This window comes from Coenobita brevimanus, chromosome 110, assembly GCF_032717465.1.
Source record: "Coenobita brevimanus isolate Jiangsu-jjx chromosome 110, ASM3271746v2, whole genome shotgun sequence".
Lineage (NCBI taxonomy): Eukaryota > Metazoa > Arthropoda > Malacostraca > Decapoda > Coenobitidae > Coenobita > Coenobita brevimanus.
Genome location: NC_137063.1, coordinates 38,563,635 through 38,576,491, shown reverse-complemented (window position 1 = coordinate 38,576,491; position 12,857 = coordinate 38,563,635). Strand labels below are relative to the sequence as shown.

The 12,857-nt window shown below is 40.8% G+C and overlaps 1 protein-coding gene across 1 annotated transcript in view; it reads left to right on the top strand.

Moving 5' to 3' along the window:
- LOC145417325 (GTPase-activating Rap/Ran-GAP domain-like protein 3) overlaps window positions 1–12,857 on the top strand; it is a 750,816-nt gene that overhangs the window by 699,772 nt on the left and 38,187 nt on the right. The window contains exons 15-16 of the mRNA XM_080286003.1: window positions 1,986–2,084; window positions 9,663–9,719. Of these exons, the coding sequence (XP_080142129.1) occupies window positions 1,986–2,084; window positions 9,663–9,719 (156 nt within the window). The remainder of the gene's footprint in view (window positions 1–1,985; window positions 2,085–9,662; window positions 9,720–12,857) is intronic.

Genomic DNA, 12,857 nt, shown 5'->3' with positions numbered 1-12,857 from the left:
ATTTATTATGTATGTTCTTCGCTACTTTTCCTTTCGTCTCATTGTGATGTCCTGCCCTGCCATATCCCAGCCTCTCTCTGCCCTTCATCACGGTACCTTCAGTTATTGGAGACGACCACAATGCCAGTGACAGTGTATGGATGTGAAGCTGACTCGAGTGGAGGTGGAGGGTGAAGTTATTCCCAAGTTTGGTAATCTGACCTCTCACTTCCCCCTCACCTCCCACCTCCCTTCCGCGGCAGTGCTACTCAACTTCCCTTTGTCTTAACCTCTTCAGCTTTCTGTTGACGATTTTGTTAAGCTCAGGAAACTTTTCAAACTCGGGGAGTGTAATGTATCCTTCATCAATCCTTTCAGTACGAGAGGTTGTTCATAAGTAGGTTCTGGCAAGTAGTAGGTAAATTAAAAAAAAAAAAAAATGCCATCAGACTGAATTAACCCAATGTAGCTTCCCTCTGGATCTTCCCCTTTGCCATATCGGTGGTTCTGCTTCATTACTCCTCCTCAAACCTCTTCAGTAGAGTGAGGTCTCTAGTTTTTATATTACTACCATTGAATGATGTTAGCTTAGAGAAGGTCATAGAAACTTCCTCATTAACCCCACTAGTACCAGAACGTGTATTGTAGGTTGTATTGTTACTGTCTGACGATTTTATTCGGCTGAACCATTTCGTTCTGGTGACGTATTTTCTGTTATTATTGCTTTCCAGACGATTTTCTTCCTTTAACGGTAGAGTTTTCGAACTGGGTGGGTGAGATAAAGCATCCATTAACCTTTTCACTACCAGATGCCTTATCCTTTATTGCGTAAAATCATGGGGTGGTTGCTAAAATAGAATTACCAGGAGGTCTTTGGGCGGAAAGGATTAGAGAGAGACTTGTTACTAAAGAGGCTGATGCTTTTGCTTTCCACGATATGCCCTATCAGTGCTGTACATAACATCCATATAACTAGTTTAAGCAAGTTACTATTGCAACTACCAGATGATTTTATTAAGCCACAGGGAGACATTTGTGTTGTGAAGTAAATAAAAGCCATATTTAATTTCTCCAATTCGAAAAGGCTCGAAAACTTAGATCAGACTGTCTGTAACTAGCACTAATACAACGAAAAAAAAAAAATCATCATCAGATTGAAGGGACTAAGATTCTCCAGTACTTCTCCCTAGACTGTTCCCGTAAGAGGGCACTTCTCATTAGGCGCTCACCCTTCCTTCCCTCGTAATACCTTTAATTGCTCGTCATAATCCATCAGAATTTTCCCCCATAACCCTTCCATCTTGTCATCCTCGGTCCTTACCCTGGATCTTCCTATACTACATCCCCTCCCACTTCTCCATTGAGTCCTCTACCTCTTCCCCTCCCAAACTTCCCTTTCCCTAAATATTTTTCCTTGTACCTACCTTCCTTACATCCCTTCCCATAAGTATTCTTCCAAATACCCTATCCTCTCCTACACTTCCTCGTTTCCCTTTGCAACTTCCTCACTTCCCATCCCTTACAGATTACACTTCTTCAGACTACATCTTCGAGTTCTCCACTGTATCTTCCCCAGCAATTCCTCACATCCCTTCTCCAACTTGTCACATCCCTTTTAAATATACTAATGTCTATATATTCGCTTCATTCCCCATCCTATCTTCCCTCACATTTCCGCACTTCCCATCACTGACATTCTCTTATCCTTTCCCCTTACAAGGCGCTGTCTACCACAAGGGGTGCATGTGTCGTGCACGGTGCATATACTTTACTGCACCTGTAGGACGGACCAGTAAAGACAGTAATTTCTGTATGGTGGGTGGATCTGCTCGGCCAGAGATACGGAGGTTAAGCAACATCAACAGCAACAGTAATTTCCCTTACACTTCCTCGCTTCACTTCCCCTACACTTCCTCACTTCCCATCCCCTACACTACCTCAGAGTCCTTTACCTTCGACACTCTGCCACCACCTGCCGCGTCCCTAATCAGAGTGTTGCGTTTCAGGTGGAGTTCGTGAGGTTCGGCCAGGCGCTGAAGCTAGACACCATCGTGAAGGGAGACGCACCCACCTCACTAGCCACCACAGGACTCTTCAAGCGCACGGTACGGCAGAGGAACCAGCCACGGAAGGAGAAGACTAGGGAGGAAGGTAGAGGGGGAAGGACAGGAGGAAGGAAGGTAGAGAGGAAGTAAATGAAGGAGGATAGCAGGGGAAGGAAAGAGGGAAGGAAGGTTGACGAAGAGTGAAAGAGGGAAGAAAGATAGAGAGGAGAGGAAAGGGAAAGAGAGGAAAAAAGGTAAGGAAAATGGTAGGGGAGGATATGGACAGAAAAGAAAGCATGGAATGAGAGAAATGATATAGGGAACAAAAAGAAGAGAGGGAAGGAAAGAGCTGGTAAAGAAAGCGTGAAAGGAGGAGGAAAGGAAGGAAGGAAAGAAAGGCCAAAGTGGAGAAAATGAAGAACAACAAAGAAGGAAAGAGGGAGGAAGAGAGGGAAGACCGTAAAAAGTAAGAAAGGGAAAGAAAGAGGAGAGCTAACTGAAGGGGAGGAAGAATGGAAAGGCAGAGAGGAAGATAAAGAAAGGAAACAGTTGGAAAATAGGGAGAAGGGGAAGGGAAAGAAGAAGTACGTAGAGGGAAGAGGGATGTGGAATTGAATAAATGAGAGGGAAAGAGGGAAAGGAAGAAGATAAGGAAAGGAGTGATGAATGAAAAGAGATAAAGCAGGTAGGGAAGAGGTTCGAAAAGAAATGAGAAAAGGAGAAAACGAAAGAAGTAGAAAGCGAAGAAGAAAAGAGGGGGTAAAGGCTGGGGAGAGTGAGAGAGAGAGGGGGGGGGGGCAAAGAAGGAAGAAAAAGGAAAGGGGTGGATACGGAGATGCGAAGATGGAGGAAAGACATATGCGTGCATAGGAAAAAGGGAAGTGTTATGTGGATAGGTTGGAGCTGGAAGATGAGGAGAAAGGAGGATTTACAAAGCAGGATTTGAAAGAGTAGTTGGAGATAGGAAGAGGACAGAGAAATGAAAGTTAATTGAAGCGAGGATTTAAAAGAGGGGAGAGACGAACGCCACAGAGAGAGTGAAAAGGTAAAGCAAAGGAAGACAGGATGAGAGAAAGTTGATTTAGACTGGTCGAGAGAAAAGGTGTATGACAGAGAAAAGTGTGTAGGAAGTAAAAAGTAATGGAAGAGACTACCTGGAAAGAAACGAGGTAGCTCATTGAATTCGTTTACGAATTTACTCGTTATTCTTGCTTCTTCTAGACGATTTTTGTTAAATACAGGATGGGGAGAGAGAGAGAGAGAGAGAGGGGGGAGTGAGTGTGAGTGTGAGAGAGGAAAAGAAAGAGGGGGACATCTAAATTAAGTCGTCCCTCCATCTCAATTTCAGCATATCAAGTGGATCAACTTTTTATTACATCTGGAAGCAAGTTTTACTCCCCCATATTTTTCCTCACATTTTCAGAGCGTGTCACCATTTTTCGTACCTTAGATATTTTTTCCTTTTTTTTCCAGTTGAAGAGGCCGTTTAGAAAATCTTATATTTGGCATACCAGTTGTGATGGAGAGGCTTGGATTTATTTTTTTATCTTTATTTTTTTTATTTTTTTTTTTTTGGGGGGGTCACCCAGGACGAACTGTGGGATTTGGCATCAGGTGTTGGGCGGATTTGACTAGTAACAAAGGAGACCCATTCCTACTTCATCGCCAAAATTCACCTAATTTCATGCAACTGACTCTTTAGGTTGAGAGGGTGACCCATTTCCCTTAGGTGACAGCAGGCCGACTCTCGTAAATAGATATGTAGATAGATAGATACATAAACCATGGCCATACAGTATATCTATTTTTGTTGATATTTTCCCATCTTTCCATTAGCCCTCAGACATTTTTTATATTTTTTAGGCTAATACACGGGCTTAGGTGGTATGCTTTTAATTTGTTCTTTTGCGACGTTTTCTTTTCTTCCTGGTCATTACTTCCTGCTGACTCTCCTCCTCCTCCTCCTCTTTGTGTTGCCCTGCCATCCCCGTGTTCAGTTATTTAACACCTCACTTCACCTCCTTCCGTTTCCTTTCACTTTATCTTCTCTTTTATTATTCTTGTGCATTCGTTTTTCCACTGTCTTCTCATTTTTATATGTATTTTTCGACTTTTTAATTCTCTCTCTCTCTCTCTCTCTCTCTCTCTCTCTCCAATTTCTGTGACTGATCGCCCTATCTGAGAATTCCAGAATTTTTCAACTCACGTAGTAAAAAAAAAAAAAAAAAAAGAAATGAAAGAAAGAAGAGAGAAATGCAGAGAAATGTCTTGGTCTTTTCCTTCTTTTTTGTTGCAAGAATTTGTAGTGTAGGAAAGTTGCTAAAATATGTTACCCTGTTGTTTCCTACTTTCTAACTTTTCAACATAGATTGATGGATAGATATTGATAGACAGACAGACAGACAGAGATAGATAGGCATAGATAGGTAGGCAGATAGATAGCTACACGTCATAGATACTTTAGGTAGGAGGGTAGATAGATAGGCAGGTAGATAGATAGGTATATTTATTAGCCACATCATTCTTATCAGCTAATTTTTTTATCACGACAGAGTAGAGAAATTGCCCATCATCTCATGCAAACTTTCTGACATAAGCATTTCAGACGAACATGCATTTCCCTCATAAACGAGTCAGCAGGCACTTCACTCTGCTTCTTGCTAAACTAATTATGATGGTGCTAATGAATCAAGGGTGCCAGAGTGAACATTCATTCCGGCCCTCCTAATGACGTTGTTATTAATGACGTGTTGTGTCTCCCTGGTAATTAATCTGCTCCAGTCGTTATTAAGTTCCTTCGTAATTATGATATACAGCCAGAGTGAGTGTGTGGCGCCAGTGTCATTTGTTGGTGCTGAAGTTGTTTAGGACTGCATTACATTTGCATTATATACTGCGTTTTATAGATATACTTTGTTTTACATAGTGTACCGCGCATTGTACACAGTTATACTTTGCATTATATACTGTGCATCTTATATATATATTCGTTATATGCTCATTATATATATATATGCATACACGTGTTCGGTAAGGTAGTTTAACCCCATCGGTACGGTGACGTGATTTGTGGTTATTCTTGATGCTTCCAGACGATTTTGGTCAGTTTAGGAGAGCGCCCGAGCAGAGAAGAGGTCATGAAGGCTGTATCTAACCTCTTCAGTTCGAAAAAAATTACTAAGATAAATAAATCGTCAGGGAATACAAGAATAAAACACGAAATACGTCGTCGGATTGTTGGGTTGTTTAATGAGTATCAGTAACATTGCTAAGTGAACGACGGTTGTAAACCAACTAGAAATAAAGATGCTCAGGTACTGCTTTAAAACAGAATACCAGATAGGCGATTTTTTTTTTTTTTTTTTTTTTTTTCTCCGCTGTAAACAGAATAAGGAATGAACTGTCACGACTGGGTTGAATCATTTTTTGTCCTGTGCCCCACAAAAATTACAAGTAAAAGTAGTATTTTTTTTTTTTTAATCTGCATTTGTGTGTGTGTGTGTGCGCGCGCGCGCGGGGGTAGGCATTTCATGAGTGCTGGAGAGAAAAAATGAAGAAAGGTTGGAGGTTGAGAGGTGGTAATGTTAACATCCAGTAGGGGGGTGCTGGGATGCAGCATTCATGATTTAACGGGAATAATTATTACACTTAATTGTGGATGGATTAAGTAAGATTGGTGGATGGCGGTGGGGATGGTGATGAGGAGAAATGTATTCGAGGAACTGGAGAAAAGAAAAGAATTCTAGGTTGTGAGAATAAACGGAGGTTGGTTGGTTAGAAGCTTTGGAAAAATTGGCGACAGGAGAATGAAATGCATAGGAAATCGATGGGAAACGCCTGGGAATTAGATGAAAAACGCCAGGGAATAATATAGAAAATGCCTGGGAATTAGGTGGAAAACCCCAGGGAATTATATGCGAGACGCCTGGGAATTAGATGGGAGACTCCTGGGAATTTGATGGGAGACTAATGGCAATTAAAAGGGAGATGCCTAAGAGTTACATTAGAGACACCAGGGAGTTATATGGGAGACGCCTGGGAATTAAATGATGGAGGATTAAGATATTGTTAATTGGATTGATTGAGGTTTGAGGTAGTGATGGATTAGGATGATTGGGAGATGTAAATGATGATGGGGAGGGATTAGGAACAATTAAGGGACTGAGTGGGGCAAGGAGGACTCTGGGATGCCGAGGATTGGGGCGGTAGTGTATAAGGATCACGAGGGTTATAGTAGTGATAGGTTTATATATACAGTATAGATATGCTTTACCTGCCTTTCCTCTTCACAACGAGAGCGGTCTTAAACTAAAAAAAGATTATCTGAAGGAGGCTAGAACATAATAGACATCACATAGAGGAGGTTATTGCAGAGTTTCTAACGCCTTTACTGCTAGAGGTCTGTCATAAGGTGAATACAACAGTCTAGCGGTTGCAAAAGATGGAGAAATTAAATATATCCCCGTGGTGAAGGGGTTAAGTATCATTCTACCTCCTTTTACATGTATGGTGGCTCTCTCTTCCAGTGTTAAGATTTTGGTGACGCCTCAGTAGTCCATGTCTCTTCACACTGTATCCATAGAGTTGCTGTAGAACTATAGATCTTATGCATTTCAGGTGTTTGACATATCAGGGCATCGTCATACTGAGACCGGAATCGGAAATGCTCGTACGATAATTGTTCAGTCGTGTAGGTCAGAGCAGACGTTGGAATAAAGACACCCCGTTACATTTGGCCGCGTTCTGGGCTTTACGTTTCTCATTGCAGGTGACTGTGAGTGACTTTATGCCCAGAACGGTACCTAGTGAAACGAAGAGTACCGTCCAGCTTTTTTTCTCAGCTTACACAGTTCGACAGTTTTCGTCAGCATTTCCGATTCTGATCTCGGTATGGCGATTCCCTTATTCCTTCTTTTATTACTAATCTCTGAGGTAGCTAGATTTATCCAGTGTATATAATTGTGTTCTGTGTTTCTCCTTTCAGCATAATCTCATTTACTCACTATTAATGTTACTATTTAAATGATAGAGAGAGTGTAATGTTTCTATATATAAACCCTGAAACCTCATTTTTTTTTTTTTTACTACTTCTAGAACTGTTGGTGTTTAAGTCATTGTCAGTCTTAAGCCTTAATCTTAATAGTTCTCTCTTTCTCGTAGACTTGTTAAGAGAGTATTGTCACGACCCTTTTACTTCATTATTCTCTTTATCCCTTGTTTACTGGGTCATTGTTAAGCCCTATTATACCTATGTACCTTTATTGTGGTAGTTTAGTTCTCTTGCAGATTGTCTAAGGGGCTGACTACTTACTTCTGCCCCGCCATAGCCCCTCTTGTCTCTCTATGACCTACTGTAATTCTTCCCCCCCCCCCCGCCTTCTTGTTATTTGCATCCATCTTTGCATTTTCATTACCTACATTCTCTCTCTCTCTCTCTCTCTCTCTCTCTCTCTCTCTCTCTCTCTCCTATCACCCTACTTCGTGTTTTTTTTCTCTCCCTCTTTCCGTATTCATCTCCTGCCTCTCCTCATACTCTTTGTTTTTGCTTCCTCGTGTCCTTCTCCCGCTCTGTCGATCATCCTTCTCTTTCATCTCCCCTCTCTTTGTTACTCTCCTTACTCTTTTCATCTTATCCTCTGAGTTTTTCTCCCCTCCAGACCTTTCTCCCCTTTATTTTATCGCCCATCTTCTGTTCTCCCCTGACTTTGTTATTTGTCTTAACATATTCATTTTTACTGTTCACTGCACGAGACAACCTTGCAGGGGCGGTTACTTTCCTGTGGTTGATGGGTCTGCTCGTCCAGAGAGACTGAGGTTGATCAACAACAACTATCGCTCTCTTTATTTATCCCTCTCATTTCGTTGTACCATTTCTCATTTCACTCTGTTTTATCGTTCTCTCTCTCTCTCTCCCTCTCTCTCTCTCTCTCTCTCTCTCTCTCTCTCTCTCTCTCTCTCATTTATCCTTCTTATCATACGTTCTCTCTCTCTCTCCATACTATGTCCTGTTTGCTTAGTCTTTAACCATACCTTCTCTCACTCTCTTTTTTCCTTCTTCCTTGTCGCATCTACTCTCTCCTCTTTTTCCTTGATTTTTCTCCTTTAACCATAACTTTTCTCTCCTTTATACGTCTTCCATATCATACCTTTTTTTTCTCTTCTTACCCTCGTTTATCCTTTTCCCATTACCAAATCGTCAGTATCTCCTCATCTTCCAGTCTTTCCTTTCTCCCCTTCTCTCGTTTCTCCTCTTCACCATCTCTCCCCTGTGATCCATTTTCTCGTATCCAATTTTTAAGAGGATTTTTTCAACCGTGGTAACTTCCACTATTCTTTTTACCCCTATCTCCCTGTCTTCCCACCTTTTTCTTTCCCGTATCTCCTTAAAGAGTTGTACAGGTAGTTTAATTATACTTAACTACCGTACGCATTTTTTTTCTTTACTTCTGTTAGCCTTTTCTCCTGCTCCTTTTTCTGTGCATCCACTCCTCGCATCCTCCTCATGCCCTTAGATATATGTAATCTTTGCTTTCTCTCTTGTAGAATTTATATTTCATCACAACCTTTTTTTTTTTTTTTTTTAAGTCTTTTGTTTCCTATATCTCCTCTTTCTATTCTCTCCCTCATCAACCTCTCCATTCATTTGCCTCCGTACATCCTTCCATGCTGTACACCTCATTTCATATTCACAGTTTTCTTCTCTCCCACCTACCATTCTTTCTTTCTTCGTGTTGTCCACTTCTGCAGTCTTTTGTTTCCCTGTTTTCCCTCATGTGATGTGTCTTAAAATATCTTTTCACTCATTTCTTTTTTCCATCATTTTCTTTTATTTTTTTCCTGCCTATCTCTTCCTTTTTTTATCCACCCTACTTCTCCCCCCCCCCCTGTGATTTATCCTGTTTTGTTATTTTCTTTATTTTTTGTGTTTTGCCCATACTTTCTTCTCTTTTGTCGTATGTTCAGTTTTCTTCCCTTATTTTGCCTGTCTACTTCCTACCACATACTGTATCATTTCTGTTTTACAGTTTTCGCTTTTCCTTCCCTGTTTACTTTTTTCCTTCCTTTTACCGACTCTGCCTTCTTTTCGCTTAGTACTTCCCTCCATGTAATTTGTCTTTTATAATATCATCTTTCTTTTTATTCATTTCTTCTATCACCATATTCTTTTCCCTTTTCTTGTCAATCTGTTTCTCTTCCTTCCTGTTTTCTCTTCTTGCAGTTATCCTCTCAGTCTTATTGTCTTCCTTTCCCACCTACATTTTCCTTTTCCTTTCTTTTTCACATCTGTCTTTTTCTCGTTCTTTTTCCCATCAGTCTTTTTCTCTTCTTTTTCCCATCTATCTCTCTACTTTCCTTCCCTGTCTTTATCTTTTCCTTTCCGACATTTTCCCTTCCTTCCTCTTCTCTACTTTTCCCACTTTTCATATATATTTATTTTCACCCATTTCTTACTCCTCCCTCTCCCCCCTGTTTATCTCTTCCTCTCATTTTGACCCTTCTTTTTCTACCCCGTTTTTCTCTTCCTCTCATTTTCACCCTTCTTCTCTTTCTACCCTGTTTATCTCTGCCTTTCTCCTCTCCCTCCTTGTCTCTATGTGGTGTATCTTTAAGGTGTGTCCCCCCTCTCTGCCCCTCCAGTCAACAGAAGGGTCTAACGGCTCCCCCTCCTCCTCCAACACCGCTCTCCATGCAAGGGTATGTTTCCCCCCAACCCCACCCCCTTGTGTCGCTTCCCCGCCCCCTCCCCTCCCCCTCTGCCCTGCCCTGCTGTCTGTCCAATATCTGTATTCTCGTCTGGTATTCTCTTCAATCCCATAACGTATTTTTTATCTCAGTTTAACCTGCAGACGATTTCATGTATCTTAAAATGAACTCTTAGAACTGGATGGGTTATTAAAGCCTTCGTCAACTCTTTCAGTCCAAGAGATCTAAGTCAAAATAAAATAATGTGGAGGGAGTAAGAAAAAAAGGGAATCCTAAGTCATCAGAGTGAAAGAATTAAGAAAGCTTCCAAGCATCTCTTCCTTATCAGTTTATTTATGTATACACCATTTTGATATTCTCTTGTTTATTTTTTTCATCCTGCATCGATAATACAAAAACCGAAATAACATACAAGAGAATGGTATGGTGTAGGACGTAAATAAATCGTTAAAGAAAAGGGTTTAGAAAGCCTCCTCAGCTGACGAGAATACGACCCTGCCTGCCTGTCTGTCTACTATCTGTTGTTTAGTTGTCTGTTTCTGTCTGCCTGCTGTCGTTACCATTTTCTATTGTATGCATTGTCCTGTCGTGGAATGTAATGGTGTCTTCTTCATTTGTCATATCCTCTTCACTCGTGTGTGTGTGTGTGTGTGTGTGTGTGTAACTTCAGCCTTTAGCTTCACCGCTTCAGTATGAGAAGTCTTCCTTGAGTCCTTCTGGCGTATGCAAGATTAAACGTTCATGTATTCCAATATAATAAGGAAGTTAATAGTAATGTATTTGACTAGTGTGCGCTCAGTGCTGGCGTGTAAGTTGTGTCATGTCTCTTTCTTGGTGTTATCATTACGTCAGTGCGGATGACCTCCTCTGTTCGGTTACCGGTATATGTTGCAAATCCAGCTTGTTAACTGAGTCTGAAATAACTATTCTTAACCGTTTCAGTAAGTTGACGTCGTTTATTATATTATTCGTACTTCCCATCATTTTTATGCAGCTTAGAAGACTCCCCTAAGCCGAACATAATAATCACCTGGTTGTGGCAAGAATTAAGCAATACAGACGTCATCGTTGTATGCTACTGCTTCTGTTTTGCTGTTGGTGTTTTGTTGTTGCCCCGGACTCATCCGGATGTGAACCCGGTGGAATGCAGGCTGAACTTGACCTTCTCCTGCAGCCCCCCATGAAAAGGGAGTTGAGGGTTAAAACTAGAGATCTTTATGTGCAGGCATGCCCCAGTTTTTATCATTTGTTAATCCCATGGTAAGTAATGCGTGATCGGTTTCGATTCCTCTTTGCTCAGTGAACTCTGCACGTGGCATACAGGTTTTCCTCGTTTCAGGCTCGCGACTGTTTCATTAATGACAAAAATTGGGACATGCATACGCCAACAACCTCTCAGATTTTAGAATAGCGTCAATAATTGTCTCTCTAATTTGTTCTCTTGTTATCTCTCGCCGGATGATGTGTCTTTGTGTCCATGTTTTAGTCTGTTCAGTGAGTGTACCCGAATGCAAGCATGCGTCGTATCTTAACCTTGCAGATAGTCACAGCTGTAATGAATGTAAAAGTGTGTATGTTAGAAACGTCTCAGTTTGTCATATCCGTTTGTCTGTTTCTAAGCAACTATGTGTCTCGTGTGTTTCTTGTACAGTATTAATATATTTGTCTATATGCGTATGTGTGTGTGTCTGCACCATACTGTCAGCCATATCTTCTAACTGTATTCTGGTCATGCTTTCCCCGATGATTTGGCTGTATATAGGCTGAATTTCCACATCCACCCGGCACTTGCACCCACCTGCCTGTCTCTCTGCATTATTGCTTGCCTTCTCGCCTGTCTGTTTGATTTCTCTCTATATTTATATCTGCGTAACCGCCAGCTCTCAGAATATTATAATAATTTCATTTGCCCAGCTGCCTTCAGCATGTCTGTACATGTTCTTGCATACCTGTCTGCCTGCCAGCTTACCAGACTGACTCAGTCCGTGATGTTATCATTCACTGCACGGCTGCCAAAATCTTGCTTGATTGATTATTCTTGCACTGTTTGATTTTGTTTAAAGTACATACATTAATCATATTGCTTATTATTACTAAATTGGGTAATATTTTTTTCCAGGTTATATTTTGGTTTGTTTGGAGTGAGGATGTCATTTAGGGTGTAAATCACCAAACAGTGATAGAAAATGAGTATTGCTGTATGCAGCTACCATTCGTAAGACCATACCGAGTCCGCGTGTATGTACTCCTATCAGTATATTTCAATGTGAATAGGTGATCGAGCTTTTTTTTAAATATTTATTTAATAATATTTCCTATCCAATTAACGGACGATAATGAAGTGCATGCAAATTTCACTTTTTAATTTTCCACACACCACCTCACGAAGAAACTGCACATGAATTTTATGTGGGTTATGAAAACAATTGAGCCAGCATTATCTCTTATCTGTAATTTTATGCAAGCAGTTTATTTTTTGTGTTATCTTCACGCAGTTGTTTTATTTCACCCAGTAATAGCATTTTTTTGTCCCACATTCACTTCTCATGTTCACCAGTAATTTCGTATTGTTTTGCTGTAACTCTCTCTCTCTCTCTCTCTCTCTCTCTCTCTCCAAAAAAAAAAAAAAAAACCCGTCCTCCCCTGCGCCTCCCATACAAACCTGAGTCACTTAAGGAACTACCCCCACTACCCGTGATTGCATCGTCCCCTTTGAACGGTAATTACAGTTAGCTTCGGAGATACCGTAACGCATCTTCCTCTGCGATTAATTCTACATATCGCTCCCTAATAATTATTTTGTATGATACCGATGCAAACTGTCCATATTACGCTGATAAACGAAACAGAAAAGAGAGAATTAGGTATAAAATGGAGAATTAATCGCCAAGCAAGAGGCACTGCGAATTCTCCTCTGCCAGCGGGGATGCGACTACGTATATTAACGATTATTTTATCTGTCGGAAAGGTGAGGATGAACCGGCTCTTTTTATTTATTTTGTATTCGTTTATTGGTGTATTTATTTGTTTACATAGTAGAGTGGCTGGATGTGAACCCTTGTTTTTTTTGTTTTCACTCACGCCAGCGGTAAGAATTTTAACCTTTTTATGCATCACGACATATATCAG